At 42.5% G+C, this 18,729-nt stretch overlaps 1 protein-coding gene across 3 annotated transcripts in view; it reads right to left on the bottom strand.

Moving 5' to 3' along the window:
- The window catches only part of LOC118374905 (speckle-type POZ protein-like), a 116,909-nt gene that overhangs the window by 5,488 nt on the left and 92,692 nt on the right, over positions 1–18,729 (bottom strand). For all 3 annotated transcript variants that reach the window (XM_052491552.1, XM_052491553.1, XM_052491554.1), the window contains one exon: positions 585–640. In XM_052491552.1, the coding sequence (XP_052347512.1) occupies positions 585–640 (56 nt within the window). The remainder of the gene's footprint in view (positions 1–584; positions 641–18,729) is intronic.

The raw sequence follows: 18,729 nt of genomic DNA, 5'->3' as shown, positions 1-18,729 counted from the left end.
AACACACACACACACACACACACACACACAGTCTACCAATACACACAAACAGGCACAAGACTTGGCTATTATTGTGTTTATTTACAAACGCAATTATTCTCCCTCTATAGACTGGTGAATCTTATCTCTATCAAATGGGGACACATCCCTCCCCCTCTCCCTGATGAAGACGCCCACTTATATACCAATTAAGATGCATTTCCTCGCTTTGTGCTTTATAATTTCCCCATTTAAGCAGGGCCCGCATCAATATTCTGCCAACACAACCTCTAAATCACTGATGTTCAATCTCACCACCTCCCTATCAGATGAGCAGGACCCACCATGGCACGGGGCTCACACACACACACACACACACACACCAAGGATCTATTTTGGTCAAACTCCCACAAATCCTACAGTTATAGATCTTACAGTGAGCCTGCCAACTCCATGCAGACGAGGCAACATTCTGGAAGGGTACAGTAACCGTGTAGACACATCCCTGTCTGAACTGCTGATGATGCAACAGAGAGAAAGATGTGAAGATCCTCCCCACTGAGACACAGGACTGTTCAGGTCACAACACTGTCTACAACACTCACCTTTTTACTCTCCTCCATCTCATGCTCAAACATGGCACTGAACACTGGCGATCGGGCTGGAGGGGTAGAGAGAACACATCAAAATGTATGGTCACATGCGCTGAATACAATGCTTACTTATAAGCCCTTAACCAACAATGCAGTTCAAGAAATGTTTATTTACAAAATAAACTCAAATAAAAAGTAACATAACGAGGCTATATACAGGGGGTACCGGTACCGAGTCAATGTGCGGGGGTACAGGTCAGTTTAGGTAATTTGTACATGGATAGATTGATAGAGCAAGTGAGCGAGAGAAGGAGAGAGAGAAGGGGAGAGAGAAGGGGAGAGAGAAGGAGAGAGGAGAAAGAATAGTTTAGTGTCTCCCATCTGTCTGTCTGACACAAGGGCAGTGGAAAGAACGAACAGCCTCCGGTACACACCATCCTGCTACTGCTTCTCCCAAGGCCTAATGAAGCCATCTTCAATGAGTTTGACCAGCAGCACTAGCTCTCACTGAAGACTAGCAGGGCCATGAACCAGGAGATAAAGGATGTGCCCCAAATGGCACCCTATTTCCTATATAGTGCACTTTGGGGTGTACTAAACCACATAGCGTTGTTTAATTCAGAGATTTGTCAGGGAGAGGGAGAGATAGAGAAACCAAACCCCACAGCAGCATACAATTAAAATGTTTCAAAATGACTCAATAATTGACAGCCATTCCCATTCTCCACAGGGAGACAGTAGCCCACTCTAAATCATCATTGTTTCATAGTCTACATGTGTTTTTCTAATAAATAAATGGGATCCCTCTCTATGATAGTAGAGCACTAGTGTGCTTGGGAGTAGGACACCTGGAGTGTTGTTCCATAGCTGAGTGTCATTATGTTGTGAGTGTTGTACCATAGCTGAGAGTTGTTTTGTTGTTCCATAGCTGAGAATTGTTTTGTTGTGAGTGTTGTACCATTGCTGAGAGTTGTTTTGTTGTGAGTGTTGTACCATAGCTGATAGTCGTTTTGTTGTTCCATAGCTGAGAGTTGTTTTGTTGTGAGTGTTTGTACCATAGCTGAGTCATTTTGTTGCTCCATAGCTGAGAGTCTTTTGTGTGAGTGTTGTACCATAGCTGAGAGTTGCTTTGTGTGAGTGTTGTTCCATAGCTGAGAGTTGCTTTGTGTGAGTGTTGTTCCATAGCCGAGAGTTGTTTTGTAGTGAGTGTTGTTCCATAGCTGTGAGTTGTTTTGTTGTGAGTGCTGTACCATAGCTGAGAGTTGTTTTGTTGTGTGTTGTTCCATAGCCGAGAGTCGTTTTGTTGTGTGTTGTTCCATAGCTAGATTACTGCACCTGTACATAGCCCACCTATAATTGAGCCCAAACAACTACCTCTTTCCCTACTGTATTTATTTATTTTGCTCCTTTGCACCCCATTATTTTTATTTCTACTTTGAACATTGCTATATTGTATTTACTTTGCCAACATGGCCTTATCTTGCCTTTACCTCCCTTATCTCACCTCATTTGCTCACATCGTATATAGACTTGTTTATACTGTATTATTGACTGTATGTTTGTTTTACTCCATGTGTAACTCTGTGTAGTTGTATGTGTCGAACTGCTTTGCTTTATCTTGGCCAGGTCGTAATTGTAAAAGAGAACTTGTTCTCACCTTGCCTACCTGATTAAATAAAGGTGAAATAAAAAAATATATATATATAAATAGCTGAGAGTCGTTTTGTTGTGTGTTGTTCCATATCTGAGAGTCGTTGTGTGTTGTTCCATAGCCGAGAGTTGTTGTGAGTGTTGTTCCATAGCCGAGAGTTGTTGTGCGAGTGTTGTTCCATAGCCGAGAGTTGTTGTGAGTGTTGTTCCATAGCCGAGAGTTGTTGTGAGTGTTGTTCCATAGCCGAGAGTTGTTTTGTTGTGAGTGTTGTTCCATAGCCGAGAGTTGTTGTGAGTGTTGTTCCATAGCCGAGAGTTGTTGTGTGAGTGTTGTTCCATAGCCGAGAGTTGTTTTGTGTGAGTGTTGTTCCATAGCCGAGAGTCGTTTTGTTGTGAGTGTTGTTCCATAGCCGAGAGTCGTTTTGTTGTGTGTTGTTCCATTGCCGAGAGTTGTTTTGTGTGAGTGTTGTTCCATAGCTGAGAGTCGTTTTGTTGTGTGTTGTTCCATAGCCGAGTCATTTTGTTGTGTGTTGTTGCATAGCTGAGAGTTGTTTTGTGTGAGTGTTGTCCCATAGCCGAGAGTTGTTTCGTTGTGTTGTTCCATAGCTGAGAGTTGTTTCGTTGTGTTGTTCCATAGCTGAGAGTTGTTTTGTTGTGTTGTACCATAGCCAAGAGTTGTTTTGTTGTGAGTGTTGTTCCATAGCCGAGAGCTGTTTTGTGTGAGTGTTGTTCCATAGCCGAGAGTCGTTTTGTGTGAGTGTTGTTCCATAGCCGAGAGTTGTTTTGTTGTGTGTTGTTCCATAGCCGAGAGTCGTTTTGTTGTGTGTTGTTCCATAGCCGAGAGTCGTTTTGTTGTGTGTTGTTCCATAGCCGAGAGTTGTTTTGTGAGAGTGTTGTTCCATTGCCGAGAGTTGTTTTGTGTGAGTGTTGTTCCATAGCTGAGAGTCATTTTGTTGTGTGTTGTTCCATAGCTGAGAGTTGTTTTGTTGTGAGTGTTGTTCCATAGCCGAGAGTTATTTTCTGTGAGTGTTGTTCCATAGCTGAGAGTTGTTTTGTTTTGTGTTGCTCCATAGCTGAGAGTTGTTTTGTTGTGTGTTGTCCCATAGCCGAGAGTTGTTTTGCGTGAGTGTTGTACCATAGCCGAGAGTTGTTGTGTTGTACCATAGCCGAGAGTAGTTTTTTTGGGAGTGTTGTTACATAGCTGAGAGTTGTTTCGTGTGAGTGTTGTTCCATAGCCGAGAGTTGTTGTGTTGTACCATAGCCGACAGTTGTTTTGTTGTGAGTGTTGTTCCATAGCTGAGAGTCGTTTTGTTGTGAGTGTTGTTCCATAGCTGAGAGTTGTTTTGTTGTGTTGTACCATAGCTGAGAGTCATTTTGTTGTGTGTTGATGCATAGCTGAGAGTTGTTTCGTGTGAGTGTTGTTCCATAGCTGAGAGTTGTTTTGTGTGAGTGTTGTTCCAGAGCCGACAGTCGTTTTGTTGTGAGTGATGTTCCATAACTGAGAACCGTTTTGTTGTATGTTGTTCCATAGCTGGGTGTCGTTTTGTTGTGTGTTGTTCCATAGCTGGGAGTCATTTTGTTGTGAGTGTTGTTCCATAGCTGAGAGTCGTTTTGCTGTGAGTGTTGTTCCATAGCTGAGAGTTGTTTTGTGTGAGCGTTGTTCCATAGCCAACAGTCGTTTTGTTGTGAGTGTTGTTGCATAGCTGAGAGTTGTTTCGTGTGAGTGTTGTCCCATAGCGGAGAGTTGTTTTGTGTGAGTGTTGTACCATAGCTGAGAGTTGTTTTGTTGGGAGTGTTGTTCCATAGCCAAGAGTTGTTTTGTTGTGAGTGTTGTTCCATAGCTGAGAGTTGTTTTGTTGTGAGTTTTGTTCCATAGCTGAGTTGTTTTGTTGTGTGTTGTTCCATAGCCGAGAGTCGTTTTGTTGTGAGTGTTGTTCCATAGACGAGAGTTGTTTTGTTGTGAGTGTTGTTCCATAGCCGAGAGTTGTTGTGTTGTACCATAGCTGAGAGTTGTTTTGTTGTACCATAGCTGAGAGTTGTTTTGTTGTACCATAGCTGAGAGTTGTTTTGTTGTACCATAGCTGAGAGTTGTTTTGTTGTGAGTGTTGTTCCATAGCCGAGAGTTGTTTTGTGTGAGTGTTGTTCCATAGCTGAGAGTCGTTTCGTTGTGTGTTGTTCCATAGCTGAGAGTTGTTTTGTTGTACCATAGCTGAGAGTTGTTTTGTTGTACCATAGCTGAGAGTCGTTTTGTTGTATGTTGTTCCATAGCTGGGAGTCATTTTGTTGTGAGTGTTGTTCCATAGCTGGGAGTCGTTTTGCTGTGAGTGTTGTTCCATAGCTGAGAGTTGTTTTGTGTGAGTGTTGTTCCATAGCAGAGTCGTTTTGTTGTGTGTTGTTCCATAGCTGAGAGTCGTTTTGTTGTGTGTTGTTCCATAGCTGAGAGTCGTTTTGTTGTGTGTTGTTCCATGGCTGAGAGTTGTTTTGTTGGGAGTGTTGTTCCATAGCCAAGAGTTGTTTCGTGTGAGTGTTGTTCCATAGCCGAGAGTTGTTTCGTTGTGTTGTACCATAGCCGAGAGTTGTTTTGTTGTGAGTGTTGTTCCATAGCCAAGAGTTATTTTGGTGTGAGTGTTGTTCCATAGCCGGGAGTTGTTTTGTGTGAGTGTTGTTCCATAGCCGAGAGTTGTTTTGTTGTGTTGTACCATAGCCAAGAGTTGTTTTGTTGTGAGTGTTGTTCCATAGCCGAGAGTTGTTTTGTGCGAGTGTTGTTCCATAGCCGAGAGTCGTTTTGTGTGAGTGTTGTTCCATAGCCGAGAGTCGTTTTGTTGTGTGTTGTTCCATAGCCGAGAGTCGTTTTGTTGTGTGTTGTTCCATAGCCGAGAGTTGTTTTGTGAGAGTGTTGTTCCATTGCCGAGAGTTGTTTTGTGTGAGTGTTGTTCCATAGCTGAGAGTCATTTTGTTGTGTGTTGTTCCATAGCTGAGAGTTGTTTTGTTGTGAGTGTTGTTCCATAGCCGAGAGTTATTTTCTGTGAGTGTTGTTCCATAGCTGAGAGTTGTTTTGTTTTGTGTTGCTCCATAGCTGAGAGTTGTTTTGTTGTGTGTTGTCCCATAGCCGAGAGTTGTTTTGTGTGAGTGTTGTACCATAGCCGAGAGTTGTTGTGTTGTACCATAGCCGAGAGTAGTTTTTTTGGGAGTGTTGTTACATAGCTGAGAGTTGTTTCGTGTGAGTGTTGTTCCATAGCCGAGAGTTGTTGTGTTGTACCATAGCCGACAGTTGTTTTGTTGTGAGTGTTGTTCCATAGCTGAGAGTCGTTTTGTTGTGAGTGTTGTTCCATAGCTGAGAGTTGTTTTGTTGTGTTGTACCATAGCTGAGAGTCATTTTGTTGTGTGTTGATGCATAGCTGAGAGTTGTTTCGTGTGAGTGTTGTTCCATAGCTGAGAGTTGTTTTGTGTGAGTGTTGTTCCAGAGCCGACAGTCGTTTTGTTGTGAGTGATGTTCCATAACTGAGAACCGTTTTGTTGTATGTTGTTCCATAGCTGGGTGTCGTTTTGTTGTGTGTTGTTCCATAGCTGGGAGTCATTTTGTTGTGAGTGTTGTTCCATAGCTGAGAGTCGTTTTGCTGTGAGTGTTGTTCCATAGCTGAGAGTTGTTTTGTGTGAGCGTTGTTCCATAGCCAACAGTCGTTTTGTTGTGAGTGTTGTTGCATAGCTGAGAGTTGTTTCGTGTGAGTGTTGTCCCATAGCGGAGAGTTGTTTTGTGTGAGTGTTGTACCATAGCTGAGAGTTGTTTTGTTGGGAGTGTTGTTCCATAGCCAAGAGTTGTTTTGTTGTGAGTGTTGTTCCATAGCTGAGAGTTGTTTTGTTGTGAGTTTTGTTCCATAGCTGAGTTGTTTTGTTGTGTGTTGTTCCATAGCCGAGAGTCGTTTTGTTGTGAGTGTTGTTCCATAGACGAGAGTTGTTTTGTTGTGAGTGTTGTTCCATAGCCGAGAGTTGTTTTGTTGTACCATAGCTGAGAGTTGTTTTGTTGTACCATAGCTGAGAGTTGTTTTGTTGTACCATAGCTGAGAGTTGTTTTGTTGTACCATAGCTGAGAGTTGTTTTGTTGTGAGTGTTGTTCCATAGCCGAGAGTTGTTTTGTGTGAGTGTTGTTCCATAGCCGACAGTTGTTTTGTTGTGAGTGTTGTTCCATAGCTGAGAGTCGTTTCGTTGTGTGTTGTTCCATAGCTGAGAGTTGTTTTGTTGTACCATAGCTGAGAGTCGTTTTGTTGTATGTTGTTCCATAGCTGGGAGTCATTTTGTTGTGAGTGTTGTTCCATAGCTGGGAGTCGTTTTGCTGTGAGTGTTGTTCCATAGCTGAGAGTTGTTTTGTGTGAGTGTTGTTCCATAGCAGAGTCGTTTTGTTGTGTGTTGTTCCATAGCTGAGAGTCGTTTTGTTGTGTGTTGTTCCATAGCTGAGAGTCGTTTTGTTGTGTGTTGTTCCATGGCTGAGAGTTGTTTTGTTGGGAGTGTTGTTCCATAGCCGAGAGTTGTTTCGTGTGAGTGTTGTTCCATAGCCGAGAGTTGTTTCGTTGTGTTGTACCATAGCCGAGAGTTGTTTTGTTGTGAGTGTTGTTCCATAGCCAAGAGTTGTTTTGTTGTGAGTGTTGTTCCATAACCGAGAGTTATTTTGGTGTGAGTGTTGTTCCATAGCCGGGAGTTGTTTTGTGTGAGTGTTGTTCCATAGCCGAGAGTTGTTTTGTGTGTGTTGTTCCATAGCCGAGAGTTGTTTTGTGTGAGTGTTGTTCCATAGCCGACAGTTGTTTTGTTGTGAGTGTTGTTCCATAGCCGAGAGTTGTTTTGTGTGAGTGTTGTTCCATAGCAGACAGTCGTTTTGTTGTGAGTGTTGTTCCATAGCTGAGAGTCGTTTTGGTGTGAGTGTTGTTCCATAGCTGAGAGTCGTTTTGTTGTGTGTTGTTCCATAGCTGAGTCGTTTTGTTGTGTGTTGTTCCATAGCTGAGAGTTGTTTTGTTGCGTGTTGTTCCATAGCTGAGAGTTGTTTTGTTGTGAGTGTTGTTCCATTGCTGAAAGGTGTTTTGCGTGAGTTTTGTTCCAAAGCTGAGTTGTTTTGTTGTGTGTTGTTCCATAGCCGAGAGTTGTTGTGTTGTACCATAGCTGAAAGTTGTTTTGTTGTGTTGTACCATAGCTGAGAGTTGTTTTGTTGTACCATAGCTGAGAGTTGTTTTGTTGTGAGTGTTGTTCCATAGCCGAGAGTTGTTTTGTTGTACCATAGCTGAGAGTTGTTTTGTTGTACCATAGCTGAGAGTTGTTTTGTTGTACCATAGCTGAGAGTTGTTTTGTTGTGAGTGTTGTTCCATAGCCGAGAGTTGTTTTGTGTGAGTGTTGTTCCATAGCCAACAGTTGTTTTGTTGTGAGTGTTGTTCCATGGCTGAGAGTCGTTTCGTTGTGTGTTGTTCCATAGCTGAGAGTCGTTTTGTTGTATGTTGTTCCATAGCTGAGAGTTGTTTTGTGTGAGTGTTGTTCCATAGCTGAGAGTTGTTTTGTGTGAGTGTCGTTCCATAGCTGAGAGTTGTTTTGTTGTGTTGTACCATAGCCGAGAGTTGTTTTGTTGTGAGTGTTGTTCCATAGCCGAGAGTTGTTTTGTTGTGAGTGTTGTTCCATAGCCGAGAGTTGTTTTGTGTGAGTGTCGTTCCATAGCTGAGAGTTGTTTTGTTGTGTTGTACCATAGCCGAGAGTTGTTTTGTTGTGAGTGTTGTTCCATAGCTGGGAGTCGTTTTGCTGTGAGTGTTGTTCCATAGCTGAGAGTTGTTTTGTGTGAGTGTCGTTCCATAGCTGAGAGTTGTTTTGTTGTGTTGTACCATAGCCGAGAGTTGTTTTGTTGTGAGTGTTGTTCCATAGCCGAGAGTTGTTTTGTTGTGAGTGTTGTTCCATAGCCGAGAGTTGTTTTGTGTGAGTGTCGTTCCATAGCTGAGAGTTGTTTTGTTGTGTTGTACCATAGCCGAGAGTTGTTTTGTTGTGAGTGTTGTTCCATAGCCGAGAGTTGTTTTGTTGTGAGTGTTGTTCCATAGCCGAGAGTTGTTTTGTTGTGAGTGTTGTTCCATAGCCAAGAGTTATTTTGTTGTGAGTGTTGTTCCATAGCCGAGAGTTGTTTTTTGTGAGTGTTGTTCCATAGCCCAGAGTCGTTTTTTTGTGTGTTGTTCCATAGCTGAGAGTTGTTTTGTGTGAGTGTTGTTCCAGAGCCGACAGTTGTTTTGTGTGAGTGTTGTTCGATAGCCGACAGTTGTTTTGTTGTGAGTGTTGTTCCATAGCTGAGAGTCGTTTCGTTGTGTGTTGTTCCATAGCTGAGAGTCGTTTTGTTGTGTGTTGTACCATAGCTGAGAGTCGTTTTGTTGTATGTTGTTCCATAGCTGGGAGTCATTTTGCTGTGAGTGTTGTTCCATAGCTGAGAGTTGTTTTGTGTGAGTGTTATTCCATAGCTGAGAGTTGTTTTGTGTGAGTGTTGTTCCAGAGCCGACAGTCGTTTTGTTGTGAGTGTTGTTCCATAGCTGAGAGTCGTTTTGCTGTGAGTGTTGTCCAATAGCCGAGAGTTGTTTTGTTGTGAGTGTTGTTCCATAGCCGAGAGTTGTTTTGTTGTGAGTGTTGTTCCATAGCCGAGAGTTGTTTTGTTGTGAGTGTTGTTCCATAGCCGAGTTGTTTTGTTGTGAGTGTTGTTCCATAGCCGAGAGTTGTTTTGTTGTGAGTGTTGTTCCATAGCCGAGAGTTGTTTTGTTGTGAGTGTTGTTCCATAGCCGAGAGTTGTTTTGTTGTGAGTGTTGTTCCATAGCCAATAGTTATTTTGTTGTGAGTCTTGTTCCATAGCCGAGAGTTGTTTTGTGTGAGTGTTGTTCCATAGCCCAGAGTCGTTTTTTTGTGTGTTGTTCCATAGCTGAGAGTTGTTTTGTGTGAGTGTTGTTCCAGAGCCGACAGTCGTTTTGTTGTGAGTGTTGTTCCATAGCTGAGAGTCGTTTTGTTGTGAGTGTTGTTCAATAGCCGAGAGTTGTTTTGTTGTACCATAGCTGAGAGTCGTTTTGTTGTATGTTGTTCCATAGCTGGGAGTCATTTTGTTGTGAGTGTTGTTCCATAGCTGAGAGTCGTTTTGTTGTGAGTGTTGTTCCATAGCCGAGAGTCGTTTTGTTGTGTGTTGTTCCATAGCCGATTTGTGTGAGTGTTGTTCCATTGCCGAGAGTTGTTTTGCGTGAGTGTTGTTCCATAGCTGAGAGTCGTTTTGTTGTGTGTTGTTCCATAGCCGATTTGTGTGAGTGTTGTTCCATAGCTGAGAGTCGTTTTGTTGTGAGTGTTGTTCCATAGCCGAGAGTCGTTTTGTTGTGTGTTGTTCCATAGCCGAGTCATTTTGTTGTGTGTTGTTGCATAGCTGAGAGTTGTTTTGTGTGAGTGTTGTCCCATAGCCGAGAGTTGTTTCGTTGTGTTGTTCCATAGCTGAGAGTTGTGTTGTTCCATAGCTGAGAGTTGTTTTGTTGTGTTGTTCCATAGCTGAGAGTTGTTTTGTTGTGTTGTACCATAGCCAAGAGTTGTTTTGTTGTGAGTGTTGTTCCATAGCCGAGAGCTGTTTTGTGTGAGTGTTGTTCCATAGCCGAGAGTCGTTTTGTGTGAGTGTTGTTCCATAGCCGAGAGCTGTTTTGTGTGAGTGTTGTACCATAGCTGAGAGTTGTTTTGTTGTGTTGTACCATAGCCAAGAGTTGTTTTGTTGTGAGTGTTGTTCCATAGCCGAGAGCTGTTTTGTGTGAGTGTTGTACCATAGCTGAGAGTCGTTTTGTTGTATGTTGTTCCATAGCTGGGAGTCATTTTGTTGTGAGTGTTGTTCCATAGCCGAGAGTCGTTTTGTGTGAGTGTTGTTCCATAGCCGAGAGTCGTTTTGTTGTGTGTTGTTCCATAGCCGAGAGTCGTTTTGTTGTGCGTTGTACCATAGCTGAGAGTTGTTTTGTGTGAGTGTTGTTCCATTGCCGAGAGTTGTTTTGTGTGAGTGTTGTTCCATAGCTGAGAGTCATTTTGTTGTGTGTTGTTCCATAGCTGAGAGTTGTTTTGTTGTGAGTGTTGTTCCATAGCTGAGAGTTGTTTTGTTGAGTGTTGTTCCATAGCCGAGAGTTGTTTTGTGTGAGTGTTGTTTCATAGCTGAGAGTTGTTTTGTTGTGTTGTACCATAGCCAAGAGTAGTTTTTTTGGGAGTGTTGTTACATAGCTGAGAGTTGTTTCGTGTGAGTGTTGTACCATAGCCGACAGTTGTTGTGTTGTACCATAGCCGACAGTTGTTTTGTTGTGAGTGTTGTTCCATAGCTGAGAGTTGTTTTGTTGTGTTGTACCATAGCTGAGAGTCATTTTGTTGTGTGTTGATGCATAGCTGAGAGTTGTTTTGTTGTGTTGTACCATAGCCAAGAGTTATTTTGTTGCGAGTGTTGTTCCATAGCTGAGAGTTGTTTTGTTGTACCATAGCTGAGAGTTGTTTTGTTGTGAGTGTTGTTCCATAGCCAAGAGTTGTTTTGTGTGAGTGTTGTTCCATAGCTGAGAGTTATTTTGTGTGAGTGTTGTTCCATAGCCAAGAGTTGTTTTGTGTGAGTGTTGTTCCAGAGCCGACAGTCGTTTTGTTGTGAGAGATGTTCCATAGCTGAGAATCGTTTTGTTGTATGTTGTTCCATAGCTGGGTGTCGTTTTGTTGTGTGTTGTTCCATAGCTGGGAGTCATTTTGTTGTGAGTGTTGTTCCATAGCTGAGAGTCGTTTTGCTGTGAGTGTTGTTCCATAGCTGAGAGTTGTTTTGTGTGAGTGTTGTTCCATAGCTGAGAGTCGTTTTGCTGTGAGTGTTGTTCCATAGCTGAGAGTTGTTTTGTGTGAGCGTTGTTCCATAGCCAACAGTCGTTTTGCTGTGAGTGTTGTTCCATAGCTGAGAGTCATTTTGTGTGAGTGATGTTCCATAGCTGAGAGTCGTTTTGTTGTGAGTGTTGTTCCATAGCCGAGAGTAATTTTGTTGTACCATAGCTGAGAGTTGCTTTGTTGTGAGTGTTGTTCCATAGCCGAGAGTTGTTTTGTTGTGAGTGTTGTTCCATAGCTGAGAGTCGTTTTGTGGGAGTGATGTTCCATAGCTGAGAGTCGTTTTGTGTGAGTGATGTTCCATAGCTGAGAGTTGTTTTGTTGTGAGTGTTGTTCAATAGCTGAGAGTCGTTTTGTTGCGAGTGTTGTTGCATAGCTGAGAGTTGTTTTGTGTGAGTGTTGTCCAATAGCCGAGAGTTGTTTTGTGTGAGTGTTGTTCCATAGCTGAGAGTTGTTTCGTTGTGTTGTTCCATAGCCAAGTTATTTTGTTGGGAGTGTTGTTCCATAGCCGAGAATTGTTTCGTTGTGTTGTTCCATAGCTGAGAGTTGTTTTGTTGGGAGTGTTGTTCCATAGCCGAGAGTTGTTTCGTTGTGTTGTTCCATTGCCGAGAATTGTTTCGTTGTGTTGTTCCATAGCTGAGAGTAGTTTTGTTGTGTTGTACCATAGCCAAGAGTTATTTTGTTGCGAGTGTTGTTCCATAGCTGAGAGTTGTTTTGTTGTACCATAGCTGAGAGTTGTTTTGTTGTGAGTGTTGTTCCATAGCTGAGAGTTGTTGTGTCGTTCTATAGCTGAGTTGTTTTGTGCGAGTGTTGTTCCATAGCTGATAGTCGTTTTGTTGTGTGTTGTTCCATAGCTGAGAGTCGTTTTGTTGTGAGTGTTGTTCCATAGCTGAGAGTTGTTGTGTTGTGAGTGTTGTTCCATAGTTGAGAGTTGTTGTGTTGTGAGTGTTGTTCCATAGTTGAGAGTTGTTGTGTTGTTCCATAGCTGATAGTCGTTTTGTTGTGTGTTGTTCCATAGCTGAGAGTTGTTTTGTTGTGTTGTACCATAGCTGAGAGTTGTTTCATTGTGAGTGTTGTTCCATAGCCAAGAGTTATTTTGTTGTGAGTGATGTTCCATAGCTGAGAGTCGTTTTGTTGTGTGTTGTTCCATAGCCGAGAGTTGTTTTGTTGTTCCATAGCTGGGAGTCGTTTTGTTGTGTGTGTTGTTCAATAGCTGAGAGTCGTTTGCTGTGAGTGTTGTTCAATAGCTGAGAGTTGTTTTGTTGTGAGTGTTGTTCCATAGCTGAGAGTTGTTTTGTGTGAGTGTTGTTCCATAGCTGAGAGTTGTTTTGTGTGAGTGTTGTTCCATAGCCGAGAGTTGTTTTGTGTGAGTGTTGTTCCATAGCCGAGAGTTGTTTTGTGTGAGTGTTGTTCCATAGCCGAGAGTTGTTTTGTGTGAGTGTTGTTCCATAGCTGAGAGTCGTTTTGTGGGAGTGATGTTCCATAGCCGAGAGTCGTTTTGTGTGAGTGTTGTTCCATAGCCGAGAGTTGTTTTGTGTGAGTGTTGTTCCATAGCCGAGAGTTGTTTTGTGTGAGTGTTGTTCCATAGCCGAGAGTTGTTTTGTGTGAGTGTTGTTCCATAGCCGAGAGTTGTTTTGTGTGAGTGTTGTTCCATAGCCGAGAGTTGTTTTGTGTGAGTGTTGTTCCATAGCCGAGAGTTGTTTTGTGTGAGTGTTGTTCCATAGCCGAGAGTTGTTTTGTGTGAGTGTTGTTCCATAGCTGAGAGTCGATTTGTTGTGTGTTGTTCCATAGCTGAGAGTCGTTTTGTTGTGTGTTGTTCCATAGCTGAGAGTTGTTTTGTTGTGAGTGTTGTTCCATAGCTGAGAGTCATTTTGTGTGAGTGTTGTTCCATAGCCGAGAGTAATTTTGTTGTACCATAGCTGAGAGTTGCTTTGTTGTGAGTGTTGTTCCATAGCCGAGAGTTGTTTTGTTGTGAGTGTTGTTCCATAGCTGAGAGTCGTTTTGTGGGAGTGATGTTCCATAGCTGAGAGTCGTTTTGTGTGAGTGATGTTCCATAGCTGAGAGTTGTTTTGTTGTGAGTGTTGTTTCATAGCTGAGAGTTATTTTGTGTGAGTGATGTTCCATAGCTGATAGTCATTTTGTTGTGTTGTACCATAGCTGAGAGTTGTTTTGTTGTGAGTGTTGTTTCATAGCTGAGAGTTATTTTGTGTGAGTGATGTTCCATAGCTGATAGTCATTTTGTTGTGTTGTACCATAGCTGAGAGTTGTTTTGTTGTGAGTGTTGTTGCATAGCTGAGAGTTGTTTTGTGTGAGTGTTGTCCAATAGCCGAGAGTTGTTTTGTGTGAGTGTTGTCCAATAGCCGAGAGTTGTTTTGTGTGAGTGTTGTCCAATAGCCGAGAGTTGTTTTGTGTGAGTGTTGTCCAATAGCCGAGAGTTGTTTTGTGTGAGTGTTGTTCCATAGCTGAGAGTTGTTTCGTTGTGTTGTTCCATAGCCAAGTTATTTTGTTGGGAGTGTTGTTCCATAGCCGAGAATTGTTTCGTTGTGTTGTTCCATAGCCGAGAGTTGTTTTGTTGGGAGTGTTGTTCCATAGCCGAGAGTTGTTTCGTTGTGTTGTTCCATAGCCGAGAGTTGTTTCGTTGTGAGTGTTGTTCCATAGCTGAGAGTTGTTGTGTCGTTCTATAGCTGAGTTGTTTTGTGCGAGTGTTGTTCCATAGCTGAGAGTCGTTTTGTTGTGAGTGTTGTTCCATAGCTGAGAGTTGTTGTGTTGTGAGTGTTGTTCCATAGTTGAGAGTTGTTGTGTTGTTCCATAGCTGATAGTCGTTTTGTTGTGTGTTGTTCCATAGCTGAGAGTTGTTTTGTTGTGTTGTACCATAGCTGAGAGTTGTTTCATTGTGAGTGTTGTTCCATAGCTGAGAGTCATTTTGTGTGAGTGATGTTCCATAGCTGAGAGTCGTTTTGTTGTGTGTTGTTCCATAGCCGAGAGTTGTTTTGTTGTGAGTGATGTTCCATAGCTGAGAGTCATTTTGTGTGAGTGATGTTCCATAGCTGAGAGTCGTTTTGTTGTGTGTTGTTCCATAGCCGAGAGTTGTTTTGTTGTTCCATAGCTGGGAGTCGTTTTGTTGTGTGTGTTGTTCAATAGCTGAGAGTCGTTTGCTGTGAGTGTTGTTCAATAGCTGAGAGTTGTTTTGTTGTGAGTGTTGTTCCATAGCTGAGAGTTGTTTTGTGTGAGTGTTGTTCCATAGCCGAGAGTTGTTTTGTGTGAGTGTTGTTCCATAGCCGAGAGTTGTTTTGTGTGAGTGTTGTTCCATAGCTGAGAGTTGTTTTGTGTGAGTGTTGTTCCATAGCCGAGAGTTGTTTTGTGTGAGTGTTGTTCCATAGCCGAGAGTTGTTTTGTGTGAGTGTTGTTCCATAGCTGAGAGTCGTTTTGTGGGAGTGATGTTCCATAGCTGAGAGTCGTTTTGTTGTGTGTTGTACCATAGCTGAGAGTCGATTTGTTGTGTGTTGTTCCATAGCTGAGAGTCGTTTTGTTGTGTGTTGTACCATAACTGAGAGTCGTTTTGTTGTGTGTTGTTCCATAGCCGAGAGTTGTTTTGTGTGAGTGTTGTTCCATAGCCGAGAGTTGTTTTGTTGTGAGTGTTATTCCATAGCTGAGAGTCGTTTTGTTGTGTGTTGTTCCATAGCTGAGAGTCGTTTTGTTGTGTTGTTCCATAGCTGAGAGTTGTTTTGTTGTGTGTTGTACCATAGCCGAGAGTTGTTTTGTGTGAGTGTTGTTCCATAGCCGAGAGTTGTTTTGTTGTGAGTGTTATTCCATAGCTGAGAGTCGTTTTGTTGTGTTGTTCCATAGCTGAGAGTTGTTTTGTGTGAGTGTTGTTCCATAGCCGAGAGTTGTTTTGTGTGAGTGTTGTTCCATAGCAGAGAGTTGTTTTGTGTGAGTGTTGTTCCATAGCTGAGAGTCGTTTTGTGGGAGTGATGTTCCATAGCTGAGAGTCGTTTTGTTGTGTGTTGTTCCATAGCCGAGAGTTGTTTTGTGTGAGTGTTGTTCCATAGCTGAGAGTCGTTTTGTGGGGGTGATGTTCCATAGCTGAGAGTCGTTTTGTTGTGTGTTGTACCATAGCTGAGAGTCGATTTGTTGTGTGTTGTTCCATAGCTGAGAGTCGTTTTGTTGTGTGTTGTACCATAACTGAGAGTCGTTTTGTTGTGTGTTGTTCCATAGCTGAGAGTCGTTTTGTTGAGTGTTGTACCATAGCTGAGAGTCGATTTGTTGAGTATTGTTCCATAGCTGAGAGTTGATTTGTTGTGTGTTGTACCATAGCTGAGAGTCGATTTGTTGAGTATTGTTCCATAGCTGAGAGTCGATTTGTTGTGTGTTGTACCATAGCTGAGAGTCGATTTGTTGAGTATTGTACCATAGCTGAGAGTCGATTTGTTGTGTTGTTCCATAGCTGAGAGTTGTTTTGTTGTGAGTGTTGTTCCATAGCCGAGAGTTGTTTTGTTGTGAGTGTTGTTCCATAGCCGAGAGTTGTTTTCTGTGAGTGTTTTTCCATAGCCGAGAGTTGTTTTGTTGTGAGTGTTGTACCATAGCTGAGAGTTGTTTTGTGTGAGTGTTGTACCATAGCTGAGAGCTGTTTTTTGTGAGTGTTGTACCATAGCTGTGTGAGGGTATTATAGAGATGCAGTGCCAAGCTCATTCGGCAGTAGACAGAGAGAGAAGCACCACAAACTGTTTTAGATCACATGACCAATAAGAAGCCAATTTAAAGCATTCCGCTCAGCCAGCACACACACTTCCACAGCCCTTTTGATCCTGCTCTGTCCATCTCCACAGCGATTAACGACCCGGAGAGTTGTCACAGGAATGGTGGTGGAGAAGGAGAACAATGAGGGGAGTGGGTGTCACCTAACCCAGGTGGCGGAAGAAGCGAGGGAGGAGAAAAGGAGAGAGGGAGGTGCAGACAGCCAGATGAGGGGGTGGAGAGAGAGAGAGAGTGAAGACCCCAATGCCACAGTAGCACACAATTAAAATGTCTCAAAATGACTGGATAATTGACAGCCATTCCCATTCTCCACAGGGAGTGTTCCTCAAAGTTTCAGTCAGATACTCAGTCATGGGGCTCTATTTGCAGCTGCCATTAAAAGCCTGCTCTTTGGCAATTTCAACTTCTAAAAGCCAGCACTACACTATTTTCCAACCCTGGCGCAAGGGTTGGTAATTTACCTGTCTTTATATCAGCTCAAGTGCGCTGCGGTGGGAAGAGTGGAAATATTTGTGGTGGCCTTAAATACGTGTGCCATTGTACCAATTTCAAGCAGAGCTTCTGGTGATATTTAAGACTCACCAAAAGCTGGATTTTGTGGAAATGCAATTGGTTATAGCATTGATTTGCTCAGTGGAGGCTCACAGTAGCATAATCAGTTGCCTACAAGCAATGTTTTATAAAAAAAAATAGCATGAGCATCAAAACAGTAAGACATTCACATGATTTTTATCCGTGCAGCTAATGTGAAAAGTTGACTCATTAGGCCTATGTGTGATGGCCATGGAATGAAAGGTGTCAGTGACTGTAGGAAGTCAGTTTAGGAAAATTAAGTTATTGCAATAGACTCTTTGCATTTTTCCTTTATCATTTTGACAAAAACAACTCCATCTTCCAATGTTATCTGAACCTAAATGTCAAATTATGGATATTCTGATCGCTGTCCTTGGTGCTGAATCCACACGTAGCCTGTTAATTTGTTTACATTATACGTGGCAAAGTCACTAACCGGCCATATCAACAGCGATGGTTGACTTATCTTATTATAACGTTTGGGCAATGTCCATGGCTGTTAGCGCAATGTGTGTAGACGAATATTTCCATGTTGACGCCAATATAAAAAAAAACATTGGCTATGTTTGTTCTAACTACGCCTATTGTATGGTTAGTGTGTAAACTATGTTCAATGGATAAGACAAACATCCATGCCTCCGGCCCAAGAGCCCTACGTCTACGTGTGCACACATTGCCTTACGCTCATGGAACGAGAGATGTGATTTATGATATGATGATATCATGCTTCTGACCCGATCCTGTTTAGAAATATTGTTGTTAGTTTAATTATTATTATTATTTTTTAAAGTGCTTTGTTTTTGTTGTTGTTTTGGAATTTGACCCCCTTTTTCTCCCCAATTTCGTGGTATCCAATTGTTAGTAGTTACTATCTTGTCTCATCGCTACAACTCCCATACGGGCTCGAGAGAGACAAAGGTCGAAAGCCATGCGTCCTCCTAAACACAACCCAACCAAGCTGCACTGCTACTTAACACAGCGCGCATCCAACCCGGAAGCCAGCTGCACCAATGTGTCGGAGGAAACACCATACACCTGGCGACCTGGTAAGCGTGCACTGCGCCCGGCCCGCCACAGGAGTCGCTAGTGCGCGATGAGACAAGGATATCCCTACCGGCCAAACCCTCCCTAACCCGGATGACACAAGGCCAATTGTGTGTCGCCCCATGGACCTCCCGGTCGCGGCCACCTGCGACAGAGCCTGGGCTCAAACCCAGAGTCTCTGGTGGCACAGCGATGCAGTACCTTAGACCACTGCGCCACCCGGGAGGCCTTTGCTTTGTTTTTTGCATAAAAAACAACTTATTTGAAAGATTCACCATCTATGGGTTTATGGCAAGGATAGGAAACTTTGATGGGACTGGAGGGCCCCCAAAAATCCAAACTTATCATGACGGGCCACGATTGCTTGAGAGTCTGTGAGTAGAACATTTTGGTTGCCCCCCGCCCCCCACGTTGACAGTAGAAAGCCATGTTTTTAAGTTTTACAGTTAATTTTCTACACATTTTGGGGTGTAGAGGAAATGTTGCAGTTTTAAAAAGGTGCAATATGCAGAAATCCCTCCCCCATATCCTGGCAGCAAAAATTAGAATAGTCGCCTGATTTCAGTTTGTCACAAAACAAGCAGTGTAGAGAATCATTGGAACATCGAAAGCAATGTGAAATATATTTCCAATAACAAAAGATCATGTATTTTCAGCTGTTTAAAGCTGTTGTACAAAACCAAGAGTAAGAGACACAAAAACAAACTTATGAACAGGTAGCATAGAAAGTGTTCATTGAACAGATCTACAGCTTCTTACACTTGCTTTCAATGAGAATGACAGATCTATAACTCACATTGGGCGGCAGAGTAGCCTAGTGTTTAGAGCGTTGGACTTGTAACCGGAAGGTTGCAAGTTAAAACCCCCGAGCAGACAAGATACAAATCTGTCATTCTGCCCCTGAACAGGCAGTTAACCCACTGTTCCTAAGCCGTCATTGAAAATAAGAATTTGTTCTTAACTGACTTGCCTAGTTAAATAAAGGTAAAAAATAAAATAAAAATTATAGACCTGCTGATAAACACATTTAGAAATTGCACCTTGTGTATTCTACCTCGCAACAGTAAGTTGAGACCCCAACTACTATTTCTGTAGAAGTGCAAATATGATCTGTCAAGTTTATAAAACCTTACATTTAGTAGTATAACAGTGAGTGGACATTCACCCTCTATTTATTTTGGATCTTTATCCAGCTCCTTTAAAGAGTATGGATGTTTGTAAAACTCTACATAGTCCACGTTTTCTCTGTATGATATTCCCACGTGGAGCAATTATGGTGCC

The sequence above is a fragment of the Oncorhynchus keta genome, chromosome 32, assembly GCF_023373465.1.
Source record: "Oncorhynchus keta strain PuntledgeMale-10-30-2019 chromosome 32, Oket_V2, whole genome shotgun sequence".
Taxonomy (NCBI): domain Eukaryota; kingdom Metazoa; phylum Chordata; class Actinopteri; order Salmoniformes; family Salmonidae; genus Oncorhynchus; species Oncorhynchus keta.
This window is presented reverse-complemented; position numbering and strand designations above follow the sequence as displayed.